Raw genomic sequence first — 26,117 nt, forward strand, 5'->3', positions numbered from 1 at the left:
AAGCAGCCCTGACCAAATGTTAATGTGTGATGCCAAAGTCATTGAAAGGAAACCTTAGATAACCATGTTGTGGTATGATGCAATCAAACCTTGTGGATAATAATAATAGATATCACCATTCCCTTTTTTCCTCCATTTACAAATGTCTCTAATGTCGAATCTAACTTTTTTTGTTTTATATTTTTAATAGACAAGCACACAATGAAGTGCTGTTGCATAAGACATTCATGGTGATCGATTTCAAACCTAGGATAGATTGTAAAATATTTAAATACCGCTGCTTTGAACTGTTAATAACCCAAGTGAAGTGTATTAGTAAATTGACATATAAATGTAATAATACAGTAATACTTTAAATCTCAAAATCAGAAATGGCCTTCTGACATGAAACTGTTCAACATAATATCATTCACAACACGAATTCTTTTGGATATTTTTAGGCTGTCTGTGTTGCACCATATTAAAAAAAAACAGGAATTTCCTGCCAGGAATCAGGTGCAAAATGGAAACAATAGCAATAGAAATGCCAATCAAGTTTGGCTCGTTACGGATTAACTACATGTTTATCGATTTGCAGTTCCTGTTAATACAAATTCAGATGTGTACACCAGAAATTATTACAACGTTCCCCACACAGTTTTATAGGCCTGAATCTTAAAATCATGTAACAACTTGCAAGAAAAATGTAAAAGCTTTATTTCAATCTAAGAGAGAGCCCAGAGATAGGCTGTTCAAGTTAATTAGGGCCAGAGCTCTGAAAGTTTAAAGGTACTTTTCCAGTCTTTTCCAAACTAACTGATTCCGGCCTAAAAACTGGAGATTTGACTTTGTATTTACGTACGTTTAGTTAAGTAGTTCACTTAGTTATTTTAGGTCAGAGGTGAGATAAAAAGCTTATTTCCGTAGTTCGATAGTCTGATATTATATTTGTAATAATCTTCTTGAAAACATTTACATAGTCACGGATGTCAGAAAGGCACAGAAGAGCGAAAAAAAGACCCTATGCGTAGCGGCGAGACGGGGGTTAGCCAGGGCTCAGGAGTTCAGACGATGTCGGGTAGAAACCTATGCCCTCAGGCCACGGAGGAGACGACCTGGTGCTAAGCGGGTTTCAAGACATCCGAACCCTCAATGCTGAGCCAGAAGTAAAGGGTGAGCCGGAAATATACACAAGGACAAACCAGAAGGACAAGCAAAGCACAGGGAGACTAGGGACAGGACAGAGTAGGAGCACCCTCTAGCTGTAGAGGGCGTGATAGTACCACCTCCTTCACGGGAAGCTCCTGACACCCAAAAAACAAACGAGCTGCACAGCGCTGGGGGAGGAAAAACCTAATTTAACTGAAAGGAAACCTCCGGGGTAAAAACCTTTATTGAGTAGAGGAGGGGGGGCCCGGGTGACAAAAACCACGTACAAAGGCACACACAACAAAAATAAACCTGGGAGACGAGGGCAACAAACCACATGAGAAAGACTCACAGCATATAGGAACCAAGAGTCCAGGGAAACAGGGTTCAGGGAACATGGACACCAGGAAGTGAGAAAACCAAAGTAAGTAAGTAAAAAAGAGTAAAAAAAAAAAGTAAAAACAAAAAATCTGGGAACAAAAAATAGAAAAACATCACACACAGGGCAAAAAATAAGTTCAACATTCTGTCACGGATGCCGGGAGTGACTTCCTGTGGAAAGCCAGGTATTCGTAAGCAGATGTCGTGAAGGCATATCCCTGAATGACCCGCTCACAGGCACAGAAGTCGGAAGTGACATCCCGCGATTAGAATAGGAGAACTGAAAAACAAAAATGCTGCTCGCGGGGTCAAAGTACGGCTCAGCATTCTCTCACGGATATCAGAAAGGGCAGGCCGAGGAATGGCCAGGAGAGCAAAAAAAGACCCTATGCATAGTAGAAAAATGGGGGTTAGCGCAGGCTCAGGAGGTCAGATGATGTCAGGTAGAAACCTGTGCCCTCAGGCCGCGGAGGAGACGACCTGGTGCTAGACGGGTCTCAAGACATCTGAACCCTCAATGCTGAGCGAGGAGCAAAGGGTGACCCGGAAATATATAGCCCCAAACAAAGACACACCGGAAAGACAAGCAAAGCACAGGGAGACTAGGAACAGGACAGAGTAGGAGCGCCCTCTAGCTGTAGAGGGTGTGACACATACAGTATACTGTAAACATCCTTATATACGGTATATATTTCTCCATTGATTCTTAAACTGCCCATTCACTTCCCTTGCAAAATGCCTGCAAACACACAAAATGATGCCCTGAAGTGCCCTCTGTTGACATCAGTTCTTCAGTTTCATTCTTCCCCTGTAGCAGTCTTGTTTCTTCTTCCCAGCATGCTCCAGTGGACATGCATCAAGCTGCAGGTCAAACCAAAAGATGTGCAAAAAAATACAGCAGGAGAAAGGTACTGATTTTAAGAGGGAGATCTTCACCAATTGACAAGACAACAAGTCACAAACAATCTGCATTAATCTGCATTCATGGGATTTTGTGCCAATAACTATTGTTTCTCTAGCTGCTGGCACTCTTATGTTCATCCCCAACCGATAAATGTGAGGTAAGGGATATTTAAGCCATGCTGGTATCCACTCCTCAGCTACTGTACCTCTTTGAAAAGCTCAATGACTTTCACTACACATACAAAATGTTTTAGTTCGTTTTTTTTTCCCTTTTCTGGTTTTGCTAAAACTTAATTTCTTTAACCCACACACGTGTTCAGTTTGAGGCGTAGTGTCCCTGGGGGAAAAGTGTATGTAACTGAGACAAAAGTACTCACACCACACTTCTCTTCTTTAATTTCCGTGGAGTTTTTCTCCGTTTCTCCAGTCCGTTCGTCTTCCCAGCCAGTCCGCAATCCGTTCTTTTAATCCTTATTCAATCTGAGTTCCAAAATCCGTAAAGGACCACAAATTCGCGTCGTATCCAAATCACCAACCGTAAACCGTATTTCTTTATTTCTTCCGTTAATCCGTTATTCTTCAATCCGCACAGACACTAACCTGATTCCACTATCTCCTCCAAAATGCATTCACCTACTGGCTTCCACACTGGTTCACTGTTTCCATGACATATGTACAGTATTTTGTTTCCTGACGAGACACACCTGTTTTTCGGATTTAGCCCTTTCCATCTGCAGGTCGGCTGGTTTCTCTTGGCAGCCATCTTGCTCAGGTCTAAGTCGGGTATATTGAGCAGGTCGTTCCTGAAATACCTGTCCTGGATGACCCTTCCCCTGGTCATCTTACAGAGGAATTCAGGTTTTGATTAAAAGCATTAACTTTTAAAAAAAAAATAGCATAGCCATTATCATTAATTCAACAAAATGTAGTGTCATCACAAGAGGCTAAACACATACGCTCGGCATGGTATATTTCAATAGTGCAAATTGGGCTGCTTTCCCATTCCTGCATGCCCTAGCTGGAAACACCAACTTTTTATTAAATCAGTTCACTGCTGCAGCCATGTGTACCAATGTGTATTTGTCAATCCTATTCCCACTGCAAACTCACTAAAAGAACAAGAACCATTGACCAGAGTTGCATGTGTTCCTTGTGCTTGTGCAACTGTGATCAATGGCACTATAAACTCACACATGTCAGGCACAGCACAGTGCTACCTGAGAAGCTAAGAATACTCTGTCCACACTAAAACCACACAACCGTGGTGATGTATGACCAGTCATGTACAGTGTGACAGCTATGTATTCCTATCACAGACTGTTAAGGAGAAAGGCCCAGATTCTAACCAGTGCAGTCTAAAGCACTGAGCCCAGACTGCCCTCCACTAGTGACTTTCCTGCTACACCATTAGATCATCAACGCTAATGTTCGGACTGCAAACACTGAAAATAACATCAAGCCCATACAAATATAGAGGGTCATCTCGCATGTCACAACTAATGAAATTTTAAACCTTTTGCAGCTGTTACAATTAATATTTTGATTTTTCCGGTAAGTATTCAAACGATATTCCTGCTGGCTAATTTTTTTTCCCCTTTTTGAAGAGTCCCAGTCATACCTGATGAGCAGTTCACAGTCCATTGTAATTCACAAGGAATAACAACGTCCCAGGAGCTAGATGCTTTGGAGGACGTTTATTGAGTATTTAGGCATAGTGAAGTGTGGCACGACCCACTGGCCTGGGGGAACAGCCCCCTGGCTGTAGGACGAGGAGGCTGGGACCTGTTGCTGGGTCAGCAATGAACCAAGGAGCAGCCATACAGGTGGAGGTGGGCTGGAGAGGGGAAATGTGAGCCAAAATGCAAAAACAAAACCGATTTGCATATGATATTTATATATGAACAAGTCATAGGTTTATTCCATGCTGAAAAGAGAAGGAAGAAAACACAACACAAGGCTCCACGGCCGAAACATTGTTTTCTTTCTTCTCTTTTCAGCATAGAATAAACCTATTACTTGTTCCTTTGCAGCCTACGTCTGCTGACGCAGGTACCCACCTTATATATATATATGATGTCAAGAATTATAACAACTGGGGCCAAAGACTTGGTTGTCACCATTCCTCCTGCACTGAGAAAGAGTGTAATTCTCAAAGCAGACTGAGCTTTAAATCCTGAATGAAACATTTATTTTTGGACAGGCTGTAGTGGAGAAAAAAAACCCTCTTAATGTCTCAAATCTGCCAAAACAAAGAAGTAAAAAGAATGTACTTCAAAAGAAACATGAAGATATTTTCCAGACATTTTTCAAACAGATTTCTGTGTGGATGATTTATTCCAGTCTGCCCAACACTGATGGAATAAAATAGCACAGCTTACACTTGTAAATTAAAATAGTGTTTATTAAAAAAAGACATTAAATACAGATAATATTTTAACAGAATCGTTTCCTTTCTTAAAGAAAAGATTAGCTGTGATTTCTAGTTTAGTTATATGGAAGGTTTAAAAGAACCGATATTCTTTAAAATTAGATCTTTTTAAAAAAAATACCCGTGAAAGGAGAGATCCGTAACAGACCTGCAGAAAAGTGACATTAATAATGCTGTTCAAATGTATCCTTATATGTATATATGACCTACACATTGCACAATAGCAACATTGAGGAATTAAATTCTTCCCATCTAAATTAATTTAGTGCCAGCTCCTGTCTTAGGGGTGCCGCTGACACAACGTTAGGACTAACAGGAATACAGTATCTGTGAAGGAACGGTTGCTCTATCACACGGATGGATGAGAAATCAAGAAAAAATGGGACTAAGCAGGTCAAGAAAATTAGCAAATGGTACGCACACGATACTTTACTGGTGGAGATGGTTCTTGCATCCTTCTTAATGATGGCCGAAACTCGTGCCACACAATCAGTAGTGATTACATTCCCAAAATACAGTGTTCTTGTGCAATTAAGGTCAGGTCACTCAATTATGATCTGGGTCAGCTTACATGAGTTGTATTGATGATTTAATTTAAGTAATGCACATATCACTAAAAGCCCCCACACAGCTGGGCAGCTGAAGCTTCAGATACTCATCAGAAAGTTGAAGAGTGGCAATCTTCCCCTGGGCCAAAGCCAACGAAACCTGACGCAAATGTTGATTGCATCCTGCAATTTTACCTGGAGGGGCATTCAGATATTTAAATGCAGCCAAGCTGTGAGGAAACCAGACTCTACACTGGAGTAAATATAGGAGTCCTTCATGTCTCAAATCATTTCCAAATGTTCTGGAATTGAAGCCTAAAGCAGAGATGTGCTTCTGCTTATTTGGTGCTTGCAACCTGCTTTTTACACAAATACTGTATTAAACACCCTAGAATCTTACTTTTTTGGACCTACTACCTACAAAGCATCCAATGCACTGTACTATGACATTAAAGTGTCTGGCTTGAAAAGTCAAGACCATTGTTACAGTCTGGTTTCACACTATGACGTGAGAGAGTGCCAGCCCAGACGCACAAGTGATATCGCTGTGGTGTGAATAACTAGGTGATGACGATTATTATTAATTCATCCAGCTGAAGCTGTTCTTCAAGACAGTTGACATTTCTACCTAGTTATATTGCCAGGCATTTAACAGAGTGAAGAACCTTGCTTAAAGGTAGCTGCAGTGCCCAAGCCATGATACCAGCCCACAGGTTTCTGATTTGGAGAGCACAAAGTCCTAAGCAGTGATTTCACTGGCACTATGAAGCAGTGACAAACAAGCTAAACAGACAGCCTCAAAAAAGGGGTTGAGATATTGCTAGAATACTGCAAGGGAGGTGTGACATAAAACCATATAAAGATACAAAAACAAAGTCGCCAAAAATGTCCTGCTGTGTGATTTCCTGCTTCATCACCTTTATCACGCAGTTTGCATTCTGTGGTGAGAAATTTCAACAAACTAAAAAGTGCTCTATGTGCTGGAGGTGGCCTGACATGGCTTGGAAAAAGTGCTGCTGGCACGGACTAATTCTAACCCTGTGAATGCCTGCAAAGCTCAGTGTCTAGCACAGTGATACTCCGACTGCAGATCGAAAGCCACAAGTGGCTCTTTAACCTCTTCAGCAGTACTCTCCACTCCAATTTTGGATTACAGGTGGTAATCCTGTGCAAAGCCCAGTAACCCTGAGCACAGCTGGGTTTGAGGGTATTCATTCTCATCGTCGCTGAGCCTCACTCACACAGCGTACAGCACAAATTAGAACGGCACGAAAAATGAGATAAGAAATAATTATTTATGCAATACTTCTAAAGGGGTTCCTTCCCCATGAAGCGCACAATATCGAAGTACCATGTGTCCTTTGATAATGCCGATCATGAAGTATCGGAAGATTTCCAGCCTCAGAATCCTCAGGGTCAGTGCATGCTCCTGTCAGGACACCTCTGCCCAGATGGAGTGCTCCCCTGCTGGCACGACCTCCCGCAGGACAGCACTGCAGTGTGCAGCAAGAACAGCCTGCGATCAGTGGCCTCAAACTACTGTCTCGAGCGCACAGCCCGATTTCACAGGCTGGGGGCGTGAGAGAAGGAGTGCCACATAGTTCACTGACAACTACTGGCTTCGGGGAAGACACCAAGCCAGAAACAAAACAAATACTTTCCCTTGTCATTCTGCACGGATATATTTAGCTCCGGAGCAAACAAATACTTATTTCTCTGTTTCGTTTATGAGAAAAGGGTCACCTGACCCAAGAACTGCCGAGGTCTGAGTAACTCTGGTCTAGAATGATCTCTATGTGTGTCAAAGTGCAATCCAATGGCAATGGAACTATCAAGGCGGGCTTACAGGAAGAATCTTCAGCATGATGGCCTTGGCCATGCAGCAGTAAAGCAGTGGGGTCAGTTATGTCTGGGTATCTCTTACAGTAGTCAGCACAGAGTCCAGCTCACAACAACAGTTGTGAGAGGAGCTGAAGTGCTATCCTCTACCCCATGACTTCTTACAACACAACCTGGAAAAAACATGGAGAATCAATTCAAAGGATTCTATTTAAGGAGTAGGGCAGCTTTCTTGACCCTGCACAGAAAGGTCCAGCAATAAAGTCCCAATTATGCATACAGTATACATAACAAAATGATGCATAGCTGAGTAAAGGACCTTGTGTTTTTTTTTTCACAAGGTACATTATACATTTATTGATACACGTTCAAACACACATGCTCAGATATAATTGTACTGTATGCATGTCAGATTTTTACATTTAGTCTGTCAGGATCAAGTTGGTCACAGGCAGTTCTTTTTTAAGTGAGTGGAAATTCCCTCATTCTTTTCAGAAGTGAAGTGCCTTCTCTCGCTAAACAATAGTGCAGATCATTTTCTAGTATTTGGGAAATTCAAAGCTCCCTATACACAATATAGAAAGCTGTAAGAAATAAATTGCAAGGCCTAGTTGTGATTTCCAGTCTTCACAAGCTTTCTGTATTCCCCTTAAATCGCATGGCAGAATTCCCAGCCCCTTCCTGCCAAGACAGGCCTTACAGTTCATGCCAGCACCTTCAAAGGTCTCTGTTTATTCAGTCTTGTGCGTGCAGTCTTCAGACACTGCATATACTCTTTCACTTATTCTCTAAATTATAACAGTGAGCTTCTCCTCTTTCTTTCCCATCGTAGCCCGGCAAAGGCTGGCCGTATTTGTCCACACACCAGCAGTAGCCTCTTTTTCTGCCCTTGGATGGACGACACTGCAGGAAAATCAATCCAGAAAAATGCATTACTGAATCATAAAAGACGAACATTTCTTAACATTGTTTTGGGGGGGGGTCGATTTCCAAAACATGACAGAGGCACACAAAAAAAGAGTGGGAACAGGTATTTAAATAAAAAAAGAAATCTGACAAAAACATCATAGATATTCTATATGTTTATGGCTGATGTATTCACAGCTAATAATAAAAAAGTCACCTGTTAAATACTATATTAAATCTTAACTATGATATGTAATATTGTGTTATTAATACAATGATTAAAATAATTAAAGATGTAAATGATTAATGCATAATGTAATGAAAAATATAATTGAATTGTGATGACTGATATATAATACCATCCATTGATATATGGATCTTATATCTAATAATTACAGATCTCGCAAAGCTCCCCAGCACAGACAGAAGAGGGTACATTACTGTGATTTTCTGTAGCTTTGTAGTAATACAGTGAATCTTTTGATCTGTGAGACTATGTTTGCAGAACAGAAGCCTTAATGAGAGAAGAGACAAATTTAAGTCTCAGATTCACCTCAGAGTTTTTTCTTTTGCGATACACACACTCAATAATTGCATAATCAATGTGCCAAGTGAAACAATGTGGCTTTGCTATCAATTTCCAATTTAAACAGTATTCTTCCCTATTATTCTTTTCATATCCCCAAATACATTCTGACATCCTTTAAAATGATTTTACAATAACAATGGGCTCTGGCAAATTAAGAACTGCGGCAATACTGACATTCTTGTTTCAGCAACGAAGAAGAGGTTGATGAGCGTCATTTCACTGCCCAATAACTAGCAAACGGGAATATTTTCACATTTTTCAAAATGACATCTTCACAGTATTTTGGGGTTTCACCCTTTGTTCTAGTTCTACGCACACAGCACGGCCTGTTCACCGTCACGTCCACTCTGTTATGGTTTCTCCATCTTGAAAGGATACTATGCATGATTTAAATCCAAAATCTGCCCTTGGGTCTCTTTTTTGAGTGACGGGGTCATGTTACGTGATGAACAACCCACTTTTTTTTAAAAAAGGCAGAAAGAGTGTAAGGTTAAACAAAATCCTGCTCCAATATTTACCCAGATCCTTTTGAGGAAAACTGAAACCCTTTCAGAAAGCTATTTTAAGCAGCTGGCAGGCTATCAAAAACCCACTTTACATGGCATGATCATCTGTTGCTGATTATATATAGTAAATGAAGTTGTAATTTAATGTCTTTATGTTATGGCATAGTTTCCGTACATAGTGCTGCTAATGTAGATGATGGTCACATTTTGAAGAAAATTCACATAATTTCCCACGTAACTGCTAAGTAGGATTAAGCGTATACTTTCTGTACATTCTAAAACTCACATCAAGATAACCTACACACATGAAAATAATTATCTCCGAAGGAGGCACTGTGGAGTGGAGTGCGGCACCAGCCAGATATCGCTCTTGACTGCAGTCTCAAGCCATCCTCCCGGAGCCCAGTAAAGTGAAGAGGCTTTGTATCGTTTAATAATGATTTTTGATCAAGTGCCTCTGATTTTAACTCATCCTGAGCCAGTTCGGTCTGAAACAAGGAGTTCCGAAACAAGGAGAGCCGCCTTCAGGATGATTTTGACCGCTGACTGCTGCACAGCATTTGCAATTTGAGTGAGCGATGGCCTGCAGCCACGGATGTATCTGGGCTACTGCTTAAAACCGTTTGCCGGCAATTCTGTGAAAGCCACATATTTTCACCTTTACGAATCGAGCAAGGGGCACAGCTAGTACAAGGCATCCCGGTTCTGGCCCAAGGCCATGTCATTAGCACAGTGCAACAGGGATACTCCAGTTGGCGCCAAATAATTGTTGAATTTTGCCGGGTCGAGATGGGATGAGCTGGCCAGAACTTCCTCTGTTTGCCACGCGACAGTCAGACCATCTGTCCTGATGGCCCAGCTCTCTCTTTGGCACTGTGGCTCTCGGTCAGAAGAAAAAAAGACGCTGAACGTGCACGATTCTGAGGAGGCCGTGTCGATTATGAGGTGATGGTTGCAAACAGGGGTGTATAAAAAAAAAGAAAGATAAAGCAGATAAGCAGTTTCTTTTTTTTTAACCTTCTATTGCAGTTTTTCAATTCAACTAATATGCAAATCGACAACTGTTTACGGCTCAGGGTGACAGCTCCTGTAGTGCCCCCGGCACACTGCCAACAGGGCGGCGCTGTGGCATGGGAGATAGCAGGAAGGCAGCAAAAAAAAAAAAAAAAAAGACAAATGATCTAGGAACTTGGGTTAGAAAGCACACAAGAAAAACACAGCCTTAATTCTGCCGGGGAACAGGACACATTAGTAGTGACAGGCTTGATCAAAATACACCTAGAAAACTTCAGGGACTGAAGTGAATACAAAACTGAAAGGTGCCCACACACACAAGATGCCTAGTCACAGTATATTAAAATCCATGGGACTATTCCCTCCCTACACATTTTACCCTTGAAATACAACATGACTTTTTCGGCAGGAAGATCTGTGTCAGGCCCTTCAGGCCCTGTAACAGATTCTGCAGTGTCTGCATGTGCTCCTTTTGTAGTTTGGACTTGTGTCACGAATATTATCTCTGTGCCAACGCTGCTCATAAATACAAAACATTCCTTTGAATTCCAGATTTTGTTCATATTCACAACGCTGGAAAACTGTCCAGCATCAGAAAGACCTTAAGTTGGTTCTAAATGTGCTTCCCGAGAATCTTTAATAACCAGTTAACCAGAAAAATAACAATTGCTGCTACTCCTACTGTATCTTTATATCCTTCATCGACTCTTGACCTCTGCACCAACAGACACCAATAAATACAAATACAAATTCACTTATTTATAAACAAATCTTTGCTTTACTCAATCACGTGACAAGTGTCTTATGCCAGTGAAATGTTTTATATTTTTTTTAAATTTGCACTCCTTGTGGCAAACTTTAAAGGAACGTATTTCATGTAGTTGTTTGAATAAGCGGAATGCACTACATTCTAGTCTCTGATTAATAGAATACTGCAAGACATAACATTTATTTTATAGATTGCAGTTGGAAGTCTTACAATATAAATACATTCATAGGAAATAATCAACTACTTTGGTCTGCAAAAAACATTTATTCCTGAATTCTCATAAAACATCGGTTTACATCAATAAAATTCCCTTTTATGAACATGCTGAGGTTTTTGCAGCTACCATACTACAATTTTGATCACGACAGAGCACATTTTATTTGGTGTATACAGACATAATGTGTGCATTTATAGCTAATAGGAAGAATGTTAAGCTGACTGGGCATTAAAAAGAAATCACAGAAACCACAAAGTAAATATGGGCTCATAAAATGACCTACAGAAGCCTTTTTTCCCTCTTACTGGAGGATATTGCTGTCCTAAATAGCTACTGAAAGAAAAAAAAAAGAGAAAATAAGGGTCTCTCACTGAAATGGCTTCAAAATTATCATAGGTCAACTAGAAAACTTACACAAAAAGACTAGCTTTAGTGTAATATAAATATTACTTTGGTAATTCCACAGCACATGAAAATAACTGTATCCATATGACTGCATTGCTAGGTAGTCATTTATTATAAAGCAGTTGTGGGCAACAGAAGATCTTAAAATGCCTTCAGATTTATTTTTGTATGGCTTTTCAAATGAGACAAGCAATTATGGAGAAAAAGCGCTTCGATAGGTGGTGGCCACCTTGCCGCACAAGCCCTTGGGGAACTGCACTAGGTGACCTCCCATTCTGCCTCGTTGCTCCTTATTTTGAAAGCCTAAGGGGTCAGGGCAACTCCTCCTTAGCTATGATCAGCAATCCTAGACTGGCGCAGTATTCTGTTTATTTTTTACATTCTTTTACGTTTCCTCTGAAGCTACGGCAACCTATCGCTTTGGCACATGATAGTATTATTCTCGAGATATCATCATTACAGCTGGTAGGCAGTGAAAACAGGTAGGTCTGAGCTGCGAAAAAAGGGTATTGTATTCCATTTTGTACATGCAGGCCTATAATTAGCTTCCACTGAAACCTCAACAGGTACAGAAGCTCTTCTAAATGACTAGACTCAGACTTCCTACATCCACTTCAAAGGACAGCACCCTTAGGCACACTGGCTTGGCTTTGTAGGAGTACATGTCTCGCTTAGCATGACAACAGGAAAGAAACCTGGATCACTGTTGTCTCTTCCATTGATTTTCTGTATCATTCCCTTCCAAAATCACTTAGATTGCCTGACGTCAAGCAATCAAGTGCCTGTAATCAATTCTCACTAAGGCCACGATAACATGCTCTTAAATTAGTAAAGCAAGGCAGCTGTAGTCACTCAAATCTGAATGCCAGCTGGTTGATGATTCTTACAAATGTGTACCATGGTTCTGCAGTCACTGTACAGTTGTAAAAACCTCAGTGAAAGACTCTAGGAACGCATGAAGGGTCACAACATCCACCAGCTCCACCCAGTCCCTGGGAGAGGAGCAGAAACCAGGGCACCCGAGAAAAAACCCTTGGGGACAGGGGGGAAACACGAAAAACACTCCAACTCCACCAGGGCAGAAATGTAACCACTCAAAACGTCAAACAAAACCAACTGAATTAAACAGAGTATTTTATCTTTTTTAAACCAAGGAGCCCAAGGCATACGATAGGTATGGAGGAAGCTTTTTACTTCCAACTCCGCCAATCTGTTCCTTAAACTCTTCACTTAATACTACTGTATGTATCTACTCAACACACTTAACAGGTGAAAAAATACTTTTATGATGAAGACACCTTATTACTTCTACAACTCTACATCATACTCTTCACAAATGTACGCGCCACAACTCTTAAATCTATTCTCATTTACACATGAGGTACAAACTGAAAGAATAATAGTAATTACACAGAGCAATAGTAATAATAATATTAAACTCTATAGCCCTAAAAATTATTTTGAAGACCTAGGTGTTTATTTTAAAATTTCTGGGCAGCTTCTCCAGCATCTGTTGGAGAGCGATGGCGTTTTGGAGGTCTGGTATTTAATGTGTAACTTCTTCAAATAACTTATTCTTAAAATACAGTCATGAAGAAGCCACAATTGCTTAAATACACATTAAAAGGATGTCTGTCAGCAGGTGTCAAATTGCATTTTTAACCAGAAAAAAACAATGTATACTGAAAATGGAGCAAATGGAGCATATTTTCTGTTTCTACTGATAACAAATGTATGCAAATGTACATTTTATTGTACACCTCAAAATATGGAGGGAAAATATTCACTTTTTTCCCTTTGTTGAAAACAGGGATATCAAAAACAGTGGAAAACAAACACTGAAGGATTAATTTAATATTAATGTGACTTACAAATAAGTGCTTCAGAATATGTTTAAACATTAACATTAATAGTGAACAGGACAGATTATCATTTTTTTTTTTAAAAGTTTGTTTTTGACAACAAACTTTTATATACTATATAAGTAACACAGAACCTTGAGTATTTTTGTAAGTCATCCTGCAGCATAGAGAAGAGACATGGCCAGTTACTTCATCATGTAGTAGGATCACAGTTGGTCAGATACATCTGTATCTAAATATATATTGTACATATAGCAGTTCAGAAACACAACCCCTGACACATTATTATTGATTACAGATTGATGCAGACAGTATTGCATGAGCCATGCCTCGTGGAATTTAGCACTGTAGTGTTAAAATATCACAATGCTATTGGTGTTACTGTAACAAGGGGCCTAACACAGGCCTCAGAATGTGGTCAGTAACACCGAGCAGTGAGATTACCACAGCCAACAAAAAGCCAACCCCTAAACTTATAACTAGCACTACCCTCCCCACCCCCTCAATCACACACATACCACCACAATGCAATTCCCTCACACACACAAACCTCATGGTTCCAATACTATACACCTGCCCTACCATCGCCCTGGAACACGCAACCAGGGTTATTGTTCACAATGAAAATGCAGACTGATTTCATCTGTGAATGCATTAGTTGCAGCATCCATGTACAATTGATAAGGAACAAGTAAAGTTTCGGCTGTGGATTCTCTCCAGGTGTCAAAATTCTTGTTAGACGCCCAACGATCACTGATCACACTGTGTGAAAACGATTGATTCAGTTGCCAAAATGATTATAAAAGACCTTTTGGCTTTGTAGAAGTCGATGAGCTGTGAGACGTTTAAATCTCACTGCAAATGAAATATGCTCTGATTGACTGATCAAGTTTCTGTTTTAACAGATTAAAAAAATGTAACCAATGAAGGGGACTCTAGTCCACTGTCGCTAAAAACACTCAGCATGGAAAAAACTAAGCCTTGCTCCATGTCTCTCAGCTATTTCAGCAGCATTGGTGCAGATTCTGCACATGCTAGAGCCAATCTGGAACGGTGCAGTGAGAGTGAAATTGGTTATTTAGCTGACCGTTACTATTTTTTAGACCACTGCAGAGTACGCTAGCCAATGGCAGAACTACAAGAAATGTTTTCAGATACAATTTCCATTCGCTTCTCTTCTGCACAGTACGGTATGGGGGAAAAAGTTATTTCTCTGGAAGCCGCAAGTGATACCAGACATCCAACAGCACGAGCAGCCATTCCTCTGCAACAAGAATGTTCACAGCGATAATGATACAGGAGAAAAAATCTCATCTATGTGACAATTGGCTCACGTGTTTTTGTTGTTTTCTCTTTCCCTCAAATTCAGCAGCTCCACATAACAGGGCCAAAAAAAAAAGCATATCCTCAGTTCTTACAAATTTTCAGCTGGCGAGAGTGCTGAATGGTATTTTAACTCTTCTAAACAGCGAATACTTTTAAATACAATAAGCAAGGTCTTCTGTCTTGACTTGGGAATGGGGCCTCATGGTTAGATCACCTTGAGACAAAGATCACATCGACATCCCTGTGCAGCCCATGATAGCAGAGCACCATCACCACACCACCCATTATACACACTATAGGCAGTGTGTACTGCCACAGGGTAAAAATGAGCAAGCTGAGCAGCGACGCGGCCGCCAATGTAACACCCAGCAAAGGGCTGAAACTTTTAACTTTAGGGTTCTCAAACACAAGAGGAAGTGACACTGCTGGCCCTAGTTTCAAACTAAGATGTTCATCATCTAATGATCTATTATCAGAACTATGAGAGTCGGTAACTATTTCGCCGAGATCTTCCACCGGTAGAAAATACCCCCATTTTGAATATCTAGTCAATAGAGCAGGAGTGACTGGAATTCTGCTTTGCCCACCCTCCTTTAAGAGAAAATTATCCGTTGTTAATCAGTGACTTCCACAAAAATACATAAATATGTGCATGGCTAAAGCTGGAAACACTACATAAACAGCAGATTAACAAATACATCAGACTGGGTTCGAAGACATCTGGTTGGGTCTGACTAAGGTACATAATCCCACTGTTTCTTAAACGTCTATTTAAACAATGAATTACTTACTGTATGCCAGATAACCAGCCACTTACAGTTATTTGCTTTCAAAATTCACAGGTGTGAATTTAATAAAAATGCGATTCATAAAATATTACCTAAATTCCGACACGAAGTATTCAAGGAAAGAGGACATTGCCAACCACCAGAACAAATGGTAACATATGCAGCTGAACTACAAATACATATTAATACCTTGTATTTAAACACTTTCAATAACACATGTTCCAAAAACCATCTTTTAGCTCACAACTGGAAAGGGAATGGAATGGCCAAGGCAGATATCTGACAGGACACGTTTTGAGGAATGAACAGTTGGTTTAATTAAAAAAATATATGAAATTGGTACTGCAGGTATGCAACCAAATATTTCTGTAAATAGCGTTCAGCACCTTGGATAGCTCATTAGACAGGTGGTATATACTTCATACCCAGAGGCGATCCTGTTTTTCACCCCCCTTACAAACCCTCACGAGGCAAAAATTCAATGCTCGAATGGCAACCTAACACATCGTGCCACTTCAGTGGGAGAATAAAAACTCACAAGGTGCGCCAGTCATCACACAGGAAGTTGTAGGACACTGCTGTGTATTATGTGCCAACTCTATGGTAGATTTATTGCAATGCAGTTTTTCTGTAAGAACCCATTACATTCACATTTTGTCAGCTCTTTTGTGATAAATGCGCTTCATTTCTGTTCACAACACCAACTTATTTCCTTTAACTATTTCCGGCTTAATGGCTCTGATTCCTATAGCAGCCTAAGGGATTAAATTAAACACAACTGGGGAATTTGATAATCTGGTCCCGGCATGTGCTCCTTTTGGTCTGGTGAGTGGGAAAATACAGGGACACGCATATCACCAGAGGAATATTTTTAGTAGTAAGTGAATACATATTTAATAGAACACATAGCTACTCTCTTTCTTGACTGTTAAAAACAGCACAGGATGAGGATGGAGGAGATAAGAAAGGGAAAAGCAAAATTAAAAAAAATAATTACCTGCTTTTTCTTGTAGAAGCCTTTTTTGTCACAATTTGGAATGCGAAATCCTCTGGGATTCAGAATATTTGTGATTTTAAGACTGTTTAGAATGCTTTCCATTTCTCTGCGGCACGGTCCCTTTAAAATATAAATAAGAAACATTAACTTGATGTCACACAGTAAAACCCAAGCTTTTTATTTGTCACCTAATACAAACGTATTATCAACCTGTATCTGTGTTACATTTAGAATTTAAAAGCATTTTATCTCACGAAATAGCAAACGGGGCTGGATTTTAAAAGACACAATCACAAAACCCCAAGACTTTCCAAACATTTACTTCAGTACAGAAGCCAAGACCATATCCAATACATCTTTACAGACATGAAATTATGAGCGATATCTATTACCATGACAAACTCAGGTTCATTAGGACCTGCAATTATCAAGTGCCTTAAAATTCACCGATTGTTTTTTTTTTCCAATGGTGACACAGCACCTTTACATATCATGGCCATCTGACATGATTATGACCTATGGGTAAAGTGAGTAAGACAGAAATAGAGACACTTTCAAGCTCTAATATGCATAGAATTTCTGGGTTCTAAATTCCACCTCCTCTTCCTCACTGGGGAAGCTGGGAAATGATTAACGTAGGATCGGCAAAGACAGGATAACTGAAGGGTGGGTCCTCCATTCCTGCAGCAACGTCGGGTTTCCATGAAGGCCTGTAAGGATTCCTGAATTGTCCAGGCTCATCCAACAGGGAACAGATCCTCAGTGCCACCATGACACAATGCCTCCACACCACCGCCTCACGGTTGCTTTGTGTCAAAGCTATGGTGTGGGACCCCAGAACACTCTCCTCCGGCAGCAAGCTAATGGTGAAGAGAGCTGAACAGCGATGTCAGGTCGTAATCCGGCACAGAGGCAAGAGGGCCATCAAGAGGCACTTGCGATGAAGCAAAAGTACTGAGCCGCCCTTTTTAGGAGCAGCAATGTTCACCCCTTTTGGGGAAGAGGGATACAAAGGGTGCCCTAAAAATAGCCTCCACTCCTGCCTGGATAGCCACATCCAGGAAGATCAGCTCTCTATGGTCGAAAAACACACAAGAGGGTATTCAAATTCGGGACGTGGAATATCAGGACCCAGAGGGACAACATCCTTCCAGTTCAGCATGTGTAGCCCAAAAATGCAGAACATACAACAATGACATCACTCCAGGGAGTGAAACCAAATGAGCCAGGGAAGGAATATGGGCTAAACTTATTTCTGGAAGGGAAATCAGAAAAAAAAGGTCAGATTCACGGGGTTGAAAATTTCAACTCCAACAGCCTTCTTCTTACCACATGCGTGCTTGTTCTCAACAAAAAAAACCATTTGGCCAGGAGAATGGATACAAAACATTCTGGCAACACACACAGTTCAAACACTGGCACTGATTAACTTTGCTATTTTCTGCGCCCAGAATTACAGAGCTATAAAAAAGTTTATGCCTGCCAGACCAATCACTATTTTCTCAGTTCAATTAGATTCATCTGGGTCCCAAACATCGCCTGTAGAAGAGGCAATGTCCATGGAAAATCAAAGTCGAAACACTGAAGGGTCCAAACAAATGAGAGCAGTTTCAAGAACGCTTTCGAGAAAAGCTCTTAAGCAAAAACAGAAGAAAAGGTTTCATAACACTAAGGAAGACCTCAAGACAAATATAGCCACTGCCTGCAAAGAGACACTTGGATTTTATACCATTAAACCTCGGGACTGTTTTGATGGGAATGACAAGGTGACCGATGGACATATTATCTCAAGCACAAGGCTTTCTGTGCAGAACTAATAAAGAGCTAAATAAAATAGGGTTAAATAAAGAGCTGATGGTGTGAAGCATACAGTAAGTGGTGGACAGACAAGGGAAACTTAAAAGACATAATCGATATCACAGGTGTGTGTTCTGCAAAAGGGCTGTTGGGGGTCTGAGCACCTAAGGAACACTCCCTCCAAGAACTCAGGAAGGGGGAGATTTGATCCATGAAAAGGGAGGCCATCAAAATCTGTTAGAAGGAGTATTTTGAACACCTATTCACCCAAGAATCCACTGTCAACAAAAGTGTATTCACTTCTATCCCACAACATCCGATTCAATCATCCGATTCGCGATGAGCTTGGAACTCTACCAAAGTTTAAGGAGGTTATGAATGTCATCACACAAATGAAGAGCAAACACATCATCGGGGTGTGATGAAATTACCACTAATTTTTTTTTCAGCACAGCAGACAGAAACTAACACTACAACTGCTATTTTAAAAATGTCAAGATTGCCATGATCGTGAGAATTCTCAAGAGACAGGAAAAATCCAGCTGTGAAAATTACAGCAGGATCTCTCTACTGTCCCACACAGTCACCATCATTAGAAGAATTCTCCTGAACTTTCTTCCAAAGAGTTTCATCCAAAACCCAAGTTTCAGTTTAACATGCCTCGTCAGTCATGCCTCTTGGATTCTGTAATGACCATAAAATTTTAAAGCCTGTTCGTTACAGAAGCAACACCCATCTCTCTATATTTACTTGGCATTCCTTGACTTGAAAAAGGTGTTTCTATTACAATACACCCTGGAAGATCCTCCTGTAGTGTGGATGTCAGGATTCTTCACATGCTTTTAAAGCAATGTATGTGCAGTAATCCTCACTAACGGATCTGTTACAGAACACCGAGGTCCAGACCATAGTCAAACAAGGCTGTGTCACTATGCCAACTCTATATACAATATTTATGACCGTCACGCTATATTTGATAACAGACAAGCCCCTTGCTGGAGAACAGCTAACGTACTGAGTGGAAGTTCAATTATTTAATCCACAGACTCCAGTCGAAAATGAAAACCGCCCAGTGGTCAGCACACAGTATGTGCCATGACAGAAAAGTATCTCCAGGTAATATGACTTTTCACATGCTGGTTAGGGAGTATTTCGCATTATTTATAGTTCATTCAAAACTAATTTTTCTCATGAATATTTCTGAGTGTGAAGGTGCTGTGGATCTGGTTAAAGGCTGAAAGACATGAAAACCTTGATTCCAGTTTGACTCCAATATATATTTATTATTTAACAATGTGTCAAATTTCTGGCAAGACAGGCAAGGCTATCTTGCCAATGTATGCATTTCATGATCTGTTAACATGACCAGATGCAAGCACAGTCGAATGAACTGCTACAGCACGTTGTCTGTTCCACAAGATCAGAAACATGTCCAAGGTGCTATCACCGATGACAATGATGGTGTCACCAAAGTGATTTTACAAACTCTCTTTGGCACCCAGGCTCTCCTCTGTGTGAGCCCTGCTTTGATTTGGTCCAATCTGCTGTAGCCTTTGTAACATCAATTTTTTCCAGCCAAAAAAAGAAAGACTGTAGATGACAATTTGTCCACATATCAGTATTTCTCTTCACAGAAGCTTCCAAACTAATAATATTGTAAACGGGCCGGGATGAAAATGTCCTCGCTGAAATTTGACTGGAATCTCCAATGGCCTCGTGCTTGGCTGCAGCCATGATCAATATCACTCACTTTTTCTCAGCTCCAAAATCTCAAACATTAGTTCAGGGGAAGGTTAAAAAAAAAACTAAAACAGTTGTGAAGCTACTTACATACTCTGTTTCCCGCTTGGAATCTAAGGAGAAGTTCTGCATATCTGTGCTTATTCCACCTGATACGGACTCCACTTTATAACTTTGTGACTTTTTGGATTGTTCTTTCTTTATAACCTCCACTTTGGTGTGATGTGGAGGCGATTTTGAATCCGGCACTCTGTGTGTGTTCTCGGTGCCTTGGTAACCCACACTGCTGGCATTTCTTTCTTCTTCAAATTCCCTGGCACTTTCTGTCAAAAAAAGAAGAGAGGAATGTTGTTATTGTAAATCAATAAAATTCCATGAACTTTTTACACTATTAGTTTAGATTTTGGCAGAAAGGAAGGTTAGGTCTTATGTTTCCTTGACAAAAAAAAAAAAGAAAAAAAACACTTGCAGTCACTCAGTTATATGTACAGGGTAGACTTATACTTATACTATATTAAAAAAAAGTTCTAACCACATTGGAGGTTTTTCAAACCAGAGAAGCAAAGTACTCTAAGTCACCCAGCCAACTAATAAACAGTAACATAACTATTTAACATCAACAAATCCTCCTTTCCAGAAGGCACCATTCCAAGCGTACAGAAAGAAATGAGGAAACTTATTTATAGACCACTGGCAAAGATTCTTGACAAATCGTTAAAGACAGGGAGCGAACCACCTGACCAGAGGACTGCAAATGCAGTACCCAAATATAGGAAAAGGCAGAACTGGGGAAATTATAGACCTATTAGCTATACATCTATAACCAAAAAGATCAAGGAACCAGAACTCATCTTCTGCACAGGGATCAAAAAAGATCTTTTAAGACTCAGCACGGATTCCAACAAATATGTTTTGCAAAAAGTGTCAATGTCTGGTTTATACATGAATATGAAAGTGCACGTACAGTATTTGTCTTCAAAATGAAGTATTTCTAGGTGAACTACATGGATCATTACACTATAGGTCTGCAGACGAACATTTTGCCACTGTGCTCAGAGGACATGTCAACACTAACCAGCATATAGATAAAGTATAGAGCTGAGTGTAGGAATGAAAAATGAATGTTGTAATAATAATAATAATAATAAAATAATAAGAATAATAATAATAATAACTGTCAACGAGCGATCAATTGGTAATGATGTCTATCCTCTTATAAAATTAAACTGTGACAATACTGTGACAGTTATTGTTTTGAACATTTTAAGACTTTTAAATTAACATCACACAAACAGATGATTAACAGGAGAGGGAAATTTAAAAGTGATCTTTAAAAATTGGGTATTGTGAAATCTAACATGCTGTATCCTGTTTGAGCCTCAAAGTGAAATGAGTTCAGAAAAGGCAATGTACAGTAGGATGTTTAACAGACTGATTTTATGAAGAACTGATTTCCAAACACCCAAGTCAGAAATAAATTCAGTTTTGAAACAAGATCAGCAAAGTCAGGAGTTATTGGGCCCTGAAGCACAGTAGAATAAGATCTATTTTCCACTCAGATTTCTAACACAAAAACAAAGTCTTATTTGAACAGAGATTCATAGACATGTGGCAAACGAGACAAGCTCCTCAGCTGGTGATTTTGAGTGGATCAATTAGTAAGTACTGCAACAGGACTGCAATCACAGGTCAAGTGGTCGCCTCTTTTTATACCACTTGTAACATTTTTTCCAAACCAAATATAAAACTGTTGGTTTTAATTTTTAAAAATATCTGACAAATAGATCTCGGCTAGTCAGAAAGATATATTTGGATATGTGTGTAACATCAATATTTAGTCACAGCGTGAATTTGTATATGTCTGCTTCAGTGTTTAAAGATTTTGAACATTTTACTTAATTTGTTTGCCTAATCTCTGTCATGTAAATAGATGTGGGCAACAACAATTTGAAATGCAGCACGCAAGCTCATTAAAAAGAGGAATGTGAGTGCATGTGCCTCCTTAAAATCGCGCTTGGTGGCCCAAAACGATACAGCTCTAGAGGCAATTATATATGTCCACCAGAAGGTGGGAATATGGCAAAGCTGGAGCAGCATGAAATCCTGGAACTTCTCACAAATCCATTAGCAGAGCAGGTTCATTGATTAAAGGCTTCCACTCATCAGCAAAAATCGATGTCGCCGGTATTTCAAAATGTTTTGATTTCCCTTATTTTAGGGTGTCTTCAATACAACCATTACAGATGTCCAGATAACAACTGATTACTTATTAAAAACTCCATTAGTTAATGTGTCCACCCATCCATTTTCTAACTGCTTTATCCAGTACAGGGTCACGGGGGAGTCTGTCCCGGCAAGGAACAGGCGTGAAGCACGATACCCCAATCCAGCGCAAGATACCGTATACATAGACACAAATGTACCCACTTTTATACCTTGGCCATTTTTTCCTAGAGGTCATTTTACATACCTGTATGCCTGTGGACTGCGGGAAAAACCAGTGCACCTGAGGGAAAACTACACAAAAATGGGGAGAACATACAAACTCCAAGCAGACAGCATCACAGGAATTGAACCCATGGCCCCAGTGCTGCGAGGCAGCATTTCTGACCACTGGACCACGTCACCTCCCCTTAACAAGATCAAGTTTAAGGGAACCGGTCATCTTTTAATCCACAGCTTTTCAGCAAATAGTCCTTGCTCTAGAAATCACTCATTTTAAAACATTCAATACAGTTACTTTGAAAAGAGTGTAAAGAATTCCCAAATCACCAATATGGCCGAATACTGACAGCAACTAAATTGTGAAGAATAACTGCAACACGGAATACCCAAGCGATAAATGTCTGAGCACCCTAGGGTAGGGTAGGGTGCAACTAGGCAGGCAACACTCTCAGAGATCCCCTATGACCAGCTCTGACATGCTAAAAGATCATTGGCTCTGAGGTGGGCAGGTCAGCAGAGTCTGCCTACACTTCCTCATTCTTCCCCGTGTGTGGTAGCATGGTTCATAGCTGCCAGCCAATCTAAGACAAACACACAACTGGCTACTGCAAATACACACTTTAATACAGGTGTGTATAAAAAATAAATGGCCATTCTAAATCTACCAAAAATTAAAGACATGTGAAAATGGGAGCAAAACTGACATAAAACAAGCAACCACACAAAACATAGCTGCTCCAGGACACAATCTTAGCCTTTAAAACGGTAATCACTTGTTCATAAGGTTTTTTTTTCAATGTATCACAGTCCATGACAGAAATATGCAGCTGTAAGTGACCTACACCAGGAGCTAATCAAAATGGGTTTTGTCATTTCGCGCGAAGAAACAGTTAAATGCAGGAGCCTTTTCTACCCCGCGCTCTTCCTTTCTTGCAGATTAAACAGGATAAAGGCTACAGGAAGGCCTTTAAAGCCTCGGGCCCTGCAGTCGTCAGGTACATTTCCACTGCCTCATGTCACACATCGCGCTAAGCATGTTCGCACATATTCACTCCCCTCCAGCCCTCAATTAATAGACAAGGCTTCCCCTGCAGTGAGGTGGAGATGTGCACTTAAGCAGATGGTGCCTCTTGCAGAGAGAAATTAATGGGCAGCATATCAGAGCACAAACAGGACCAGCACCAAGCCAGTGTGGCAGGGCTTATTTCATCTGTTTGTTTGCTCTCCTCCTGAAGCCCCCGAAATAAAACACTTGCTAAGCTGTGGATGATAAAATAGATAAAGAACGTCTAATCTTACTCTGCAGGTAAAACACTGAACCAAGCACAGACATTCCCATTCTTTATCTCCGGAAAGCTTCAGAACTGGAAGGGAAGGCAAGGGCAAGGAATATCTGCCATCCTTCTTTGTTCAAGCTAGCTCACTGACAATTGTTGCTCTGCATCAAAAAACAGGCTAGATGGACGAGGGGTTTAGTAGTCCTCGCCAAAAGCTTATTATATTCTTATTTCACCTTTCTTCTCTGACAGCATCACTTCATCAGCATTTCATCAACATATCACTAACAGTGGAACAAGGTTCATTGGGAATTTGGATAGCTCTTCTGCTTTTGCCTTTTGTATTGTGTTTGTAATGAGCCAATCGATGATAATAAGATACTGTCTTCGGGCCTCTGTCTGAACTTGATTGTTGAAGACTGGCCAGTTTCCTTCTTGATCACGGCAAAGCACAGTCAGCGAGAAAAAAAAAGAAAGCTCTAATTTACCTAACCCTGCAAATACTGCTTGTGGTGTATTACACACACTTAGCCTTCTGAAATTATCTAGCAGCATCATTGTTACAGTTCAAGAAAGATAAGTGCACTCTGATTGCAAGAAACCAAGGAATATTTCAATTTACACACGTGCCTTTCAGAATCCTCAAAGTAATAGCATTGGTGGGATGAAAGACCTCATTCGGGGAGATAATTTTTTCCTGATTCCGGTGTCACTATAATAATATTTATACGGTATAGAATAATCCTGATATGCACTATTGATATTGCTGAGTTTACCACAGTTTCATTATCTTTTTCCACAATACTGCTTGAGTGCTCCCTGGTAAGGCAGAACTATTTAAATATTCATCACACCATAAACCAATTACCGCAGCATTCCTCTGAACACATTTCAAATACCTCACTAATTATTAATATCATCAAAAACACTGGAGCTTCTCAAGTTCAACCAGTTAACAACCTGTTTAGAAAGTAAAAATGTAAACTTCCTTTCACACATCAAGCATATTTTCCCCTACCTCAGTGCAATATTTTGTCTCTTGATACAGTAAATGTGCTTTTTAACTGTAGACCGTTCAAAATAAATTAACCTTTTGTTCTTAATTCAAAATGAATGCTTAAAGGTAATCTCACATGTGAGTTTATAATGTAGAGCAAAACAAGCTCAAACGAAAGAATGTGCTTCAGTCCAGACGTACCGTCAGAAATATTCTTTTCGATGAGACCTGAATGTTGCCCAAGAAGGGGATGCCACATAACAGACTCTATTTCCACTTGTATTCGTTAAAAAAATCGAATAAACTCGTCTAAAACTACAACACAAAATACTATCTGCCCATAGTTACTAAAAGCAGGGGTAAAAGCGAGGGTAGAAACCGGTTAATGAAGCTATCGGTCATCCTACCATTCACCGAAGTGCTACGGCACAGCACACACGTTTGGATATTAAATTTATCTGACAACCGTGCACTAACGATATTATTTCCAGATGAGTAAAGCCCAGATAAGCAAGATCTTAACCCCTACAGTAGGTACCTCGGTCATACGCTCGCTCATGCAAAGGCTGTACCTGTAACTGTTCCTCTGAGCGGGTAACAAGCCTGCCCAGCAGATGTACTGTAAGCCCGTTCACCCAGCAGAGATACGGCACGGTATTGCCTTCTCCCATCATCTGCTGGGGTGCGAGCTAGCAGAGAACACCGCCAACGCGGAGCCCGTCGCCTTACCTGGGCTCTGGTGTGGCAGCAGCGTGCCGCCGAGCTTCCTGGACGCTGCGCTGGTGCAGACCCCCCTTCCCTCCAGCAGAGCCTGCAGGGGCTTCGTCTCGCCCGGCTGGGGCTGGCAGGTCAGCCCCGAGCCGCATCTCCCCGTGTACACCCCGCAGGGCTGCCCCTCGCCGAGCGCGCAGGTCAGGCAGCAGCCGCAGCCGGGCTCCCGGACCGTCTCGGGGCACCCCCTGGGCAGGGGCTTGCACTGCCCGATCGCCCCGGCATCACAGGGCTCACAGCGGACCACCGGACCTACCGCCTCCGCCAGCCGGCTGACCAGCGCCAGCGCCGCGGCCAGACAGAGAACACACAGTCTGGACAGCATGGTGACAAGCGGGGCACAAAGTGAGACTGGGCGAGCCGTCACGTACGCTCAAGCAAACTTTCCCTGCCGCAGAGCGAGGGCTAGCCTTCTCCATCTGTATTTTCGGTCGCTCAAACTTCTCAATATATACAGCTGGCGAGAAGAGAGGGGTCTGAAAGT

At 40.9% G+C, this 26,117-nt stretch overlaps 1 protein-coding gene across 1 annotated transcript; it reads right to left on the minus strand.

Moving 5' to 3' along the window:
* Nucleotides 1–4,792: 4,792 nt before the first annotated feature.
* On the minus strand, nucleotides 4,793–26,117 carry igfbp3 (insulin-like growth factor binding protein 3). Its single transcript, XM_006634465.3, has 4 exons — nucleotides 25,592–26,117; nucleotides 20,234–20,466; nucleotides 16,607–16,726; nucleotides 4,793–8,130 (listed from the first exon to the last, which is right to left on the minus strand). Exons 1-4 carry the CDS (start codon nucleotides 25,956–25,958, stop codon nucleotides 8,005–8,007), a joined length of 846 nt encoding a protein of 281 aa, XP_006634528.1. The 5' UTR covers nucleotides 25,959–26,117; the 3' UTR covers nucleotides 4,793–8,004.

The sequence above is a fragment of the Lepisosteus oculatus genome, chromosome 6 (genome assembly GCF_040954835.1).
Source record: "Lepisosteus oculatus isolate fLepOcu1 chromosome 6, fLepOcu1.hap2, whole genome shotgun sequence".
NCBI lineage: Eukaryota > Metazoa > Chordata > Actinopteri > Semionotiformes > Lepisosteidae > Lepisosteus > Lepisosteus oculatus.

Excerpts from the sequence above, each read along its gene's own strand:
- igfbp3 (XM_006634465.3), bottom strand. The coding sequence starts at position 25,958 with ATGCTGTCCAGACTGTGTGTTCTCTGTCTGGCCGCGGCGCTGGCGCTG. Across the intron at positions 20,467-25,591 it reads GCTGCCACACCAGAGCCCAG|AAAGTGCCAGGGAATTTGAA; the intron begins GTAAGGCGACGG and ends TTTTTTTGACAG. Across the intron at positions 8,131-16,606 it reads GCTTCTACAAGAAAAAGCAG|TGTCGTCCATCCAAGGGCAG; the intron begins GTAATTATTTTT and ends ATTTTCCTGCAG.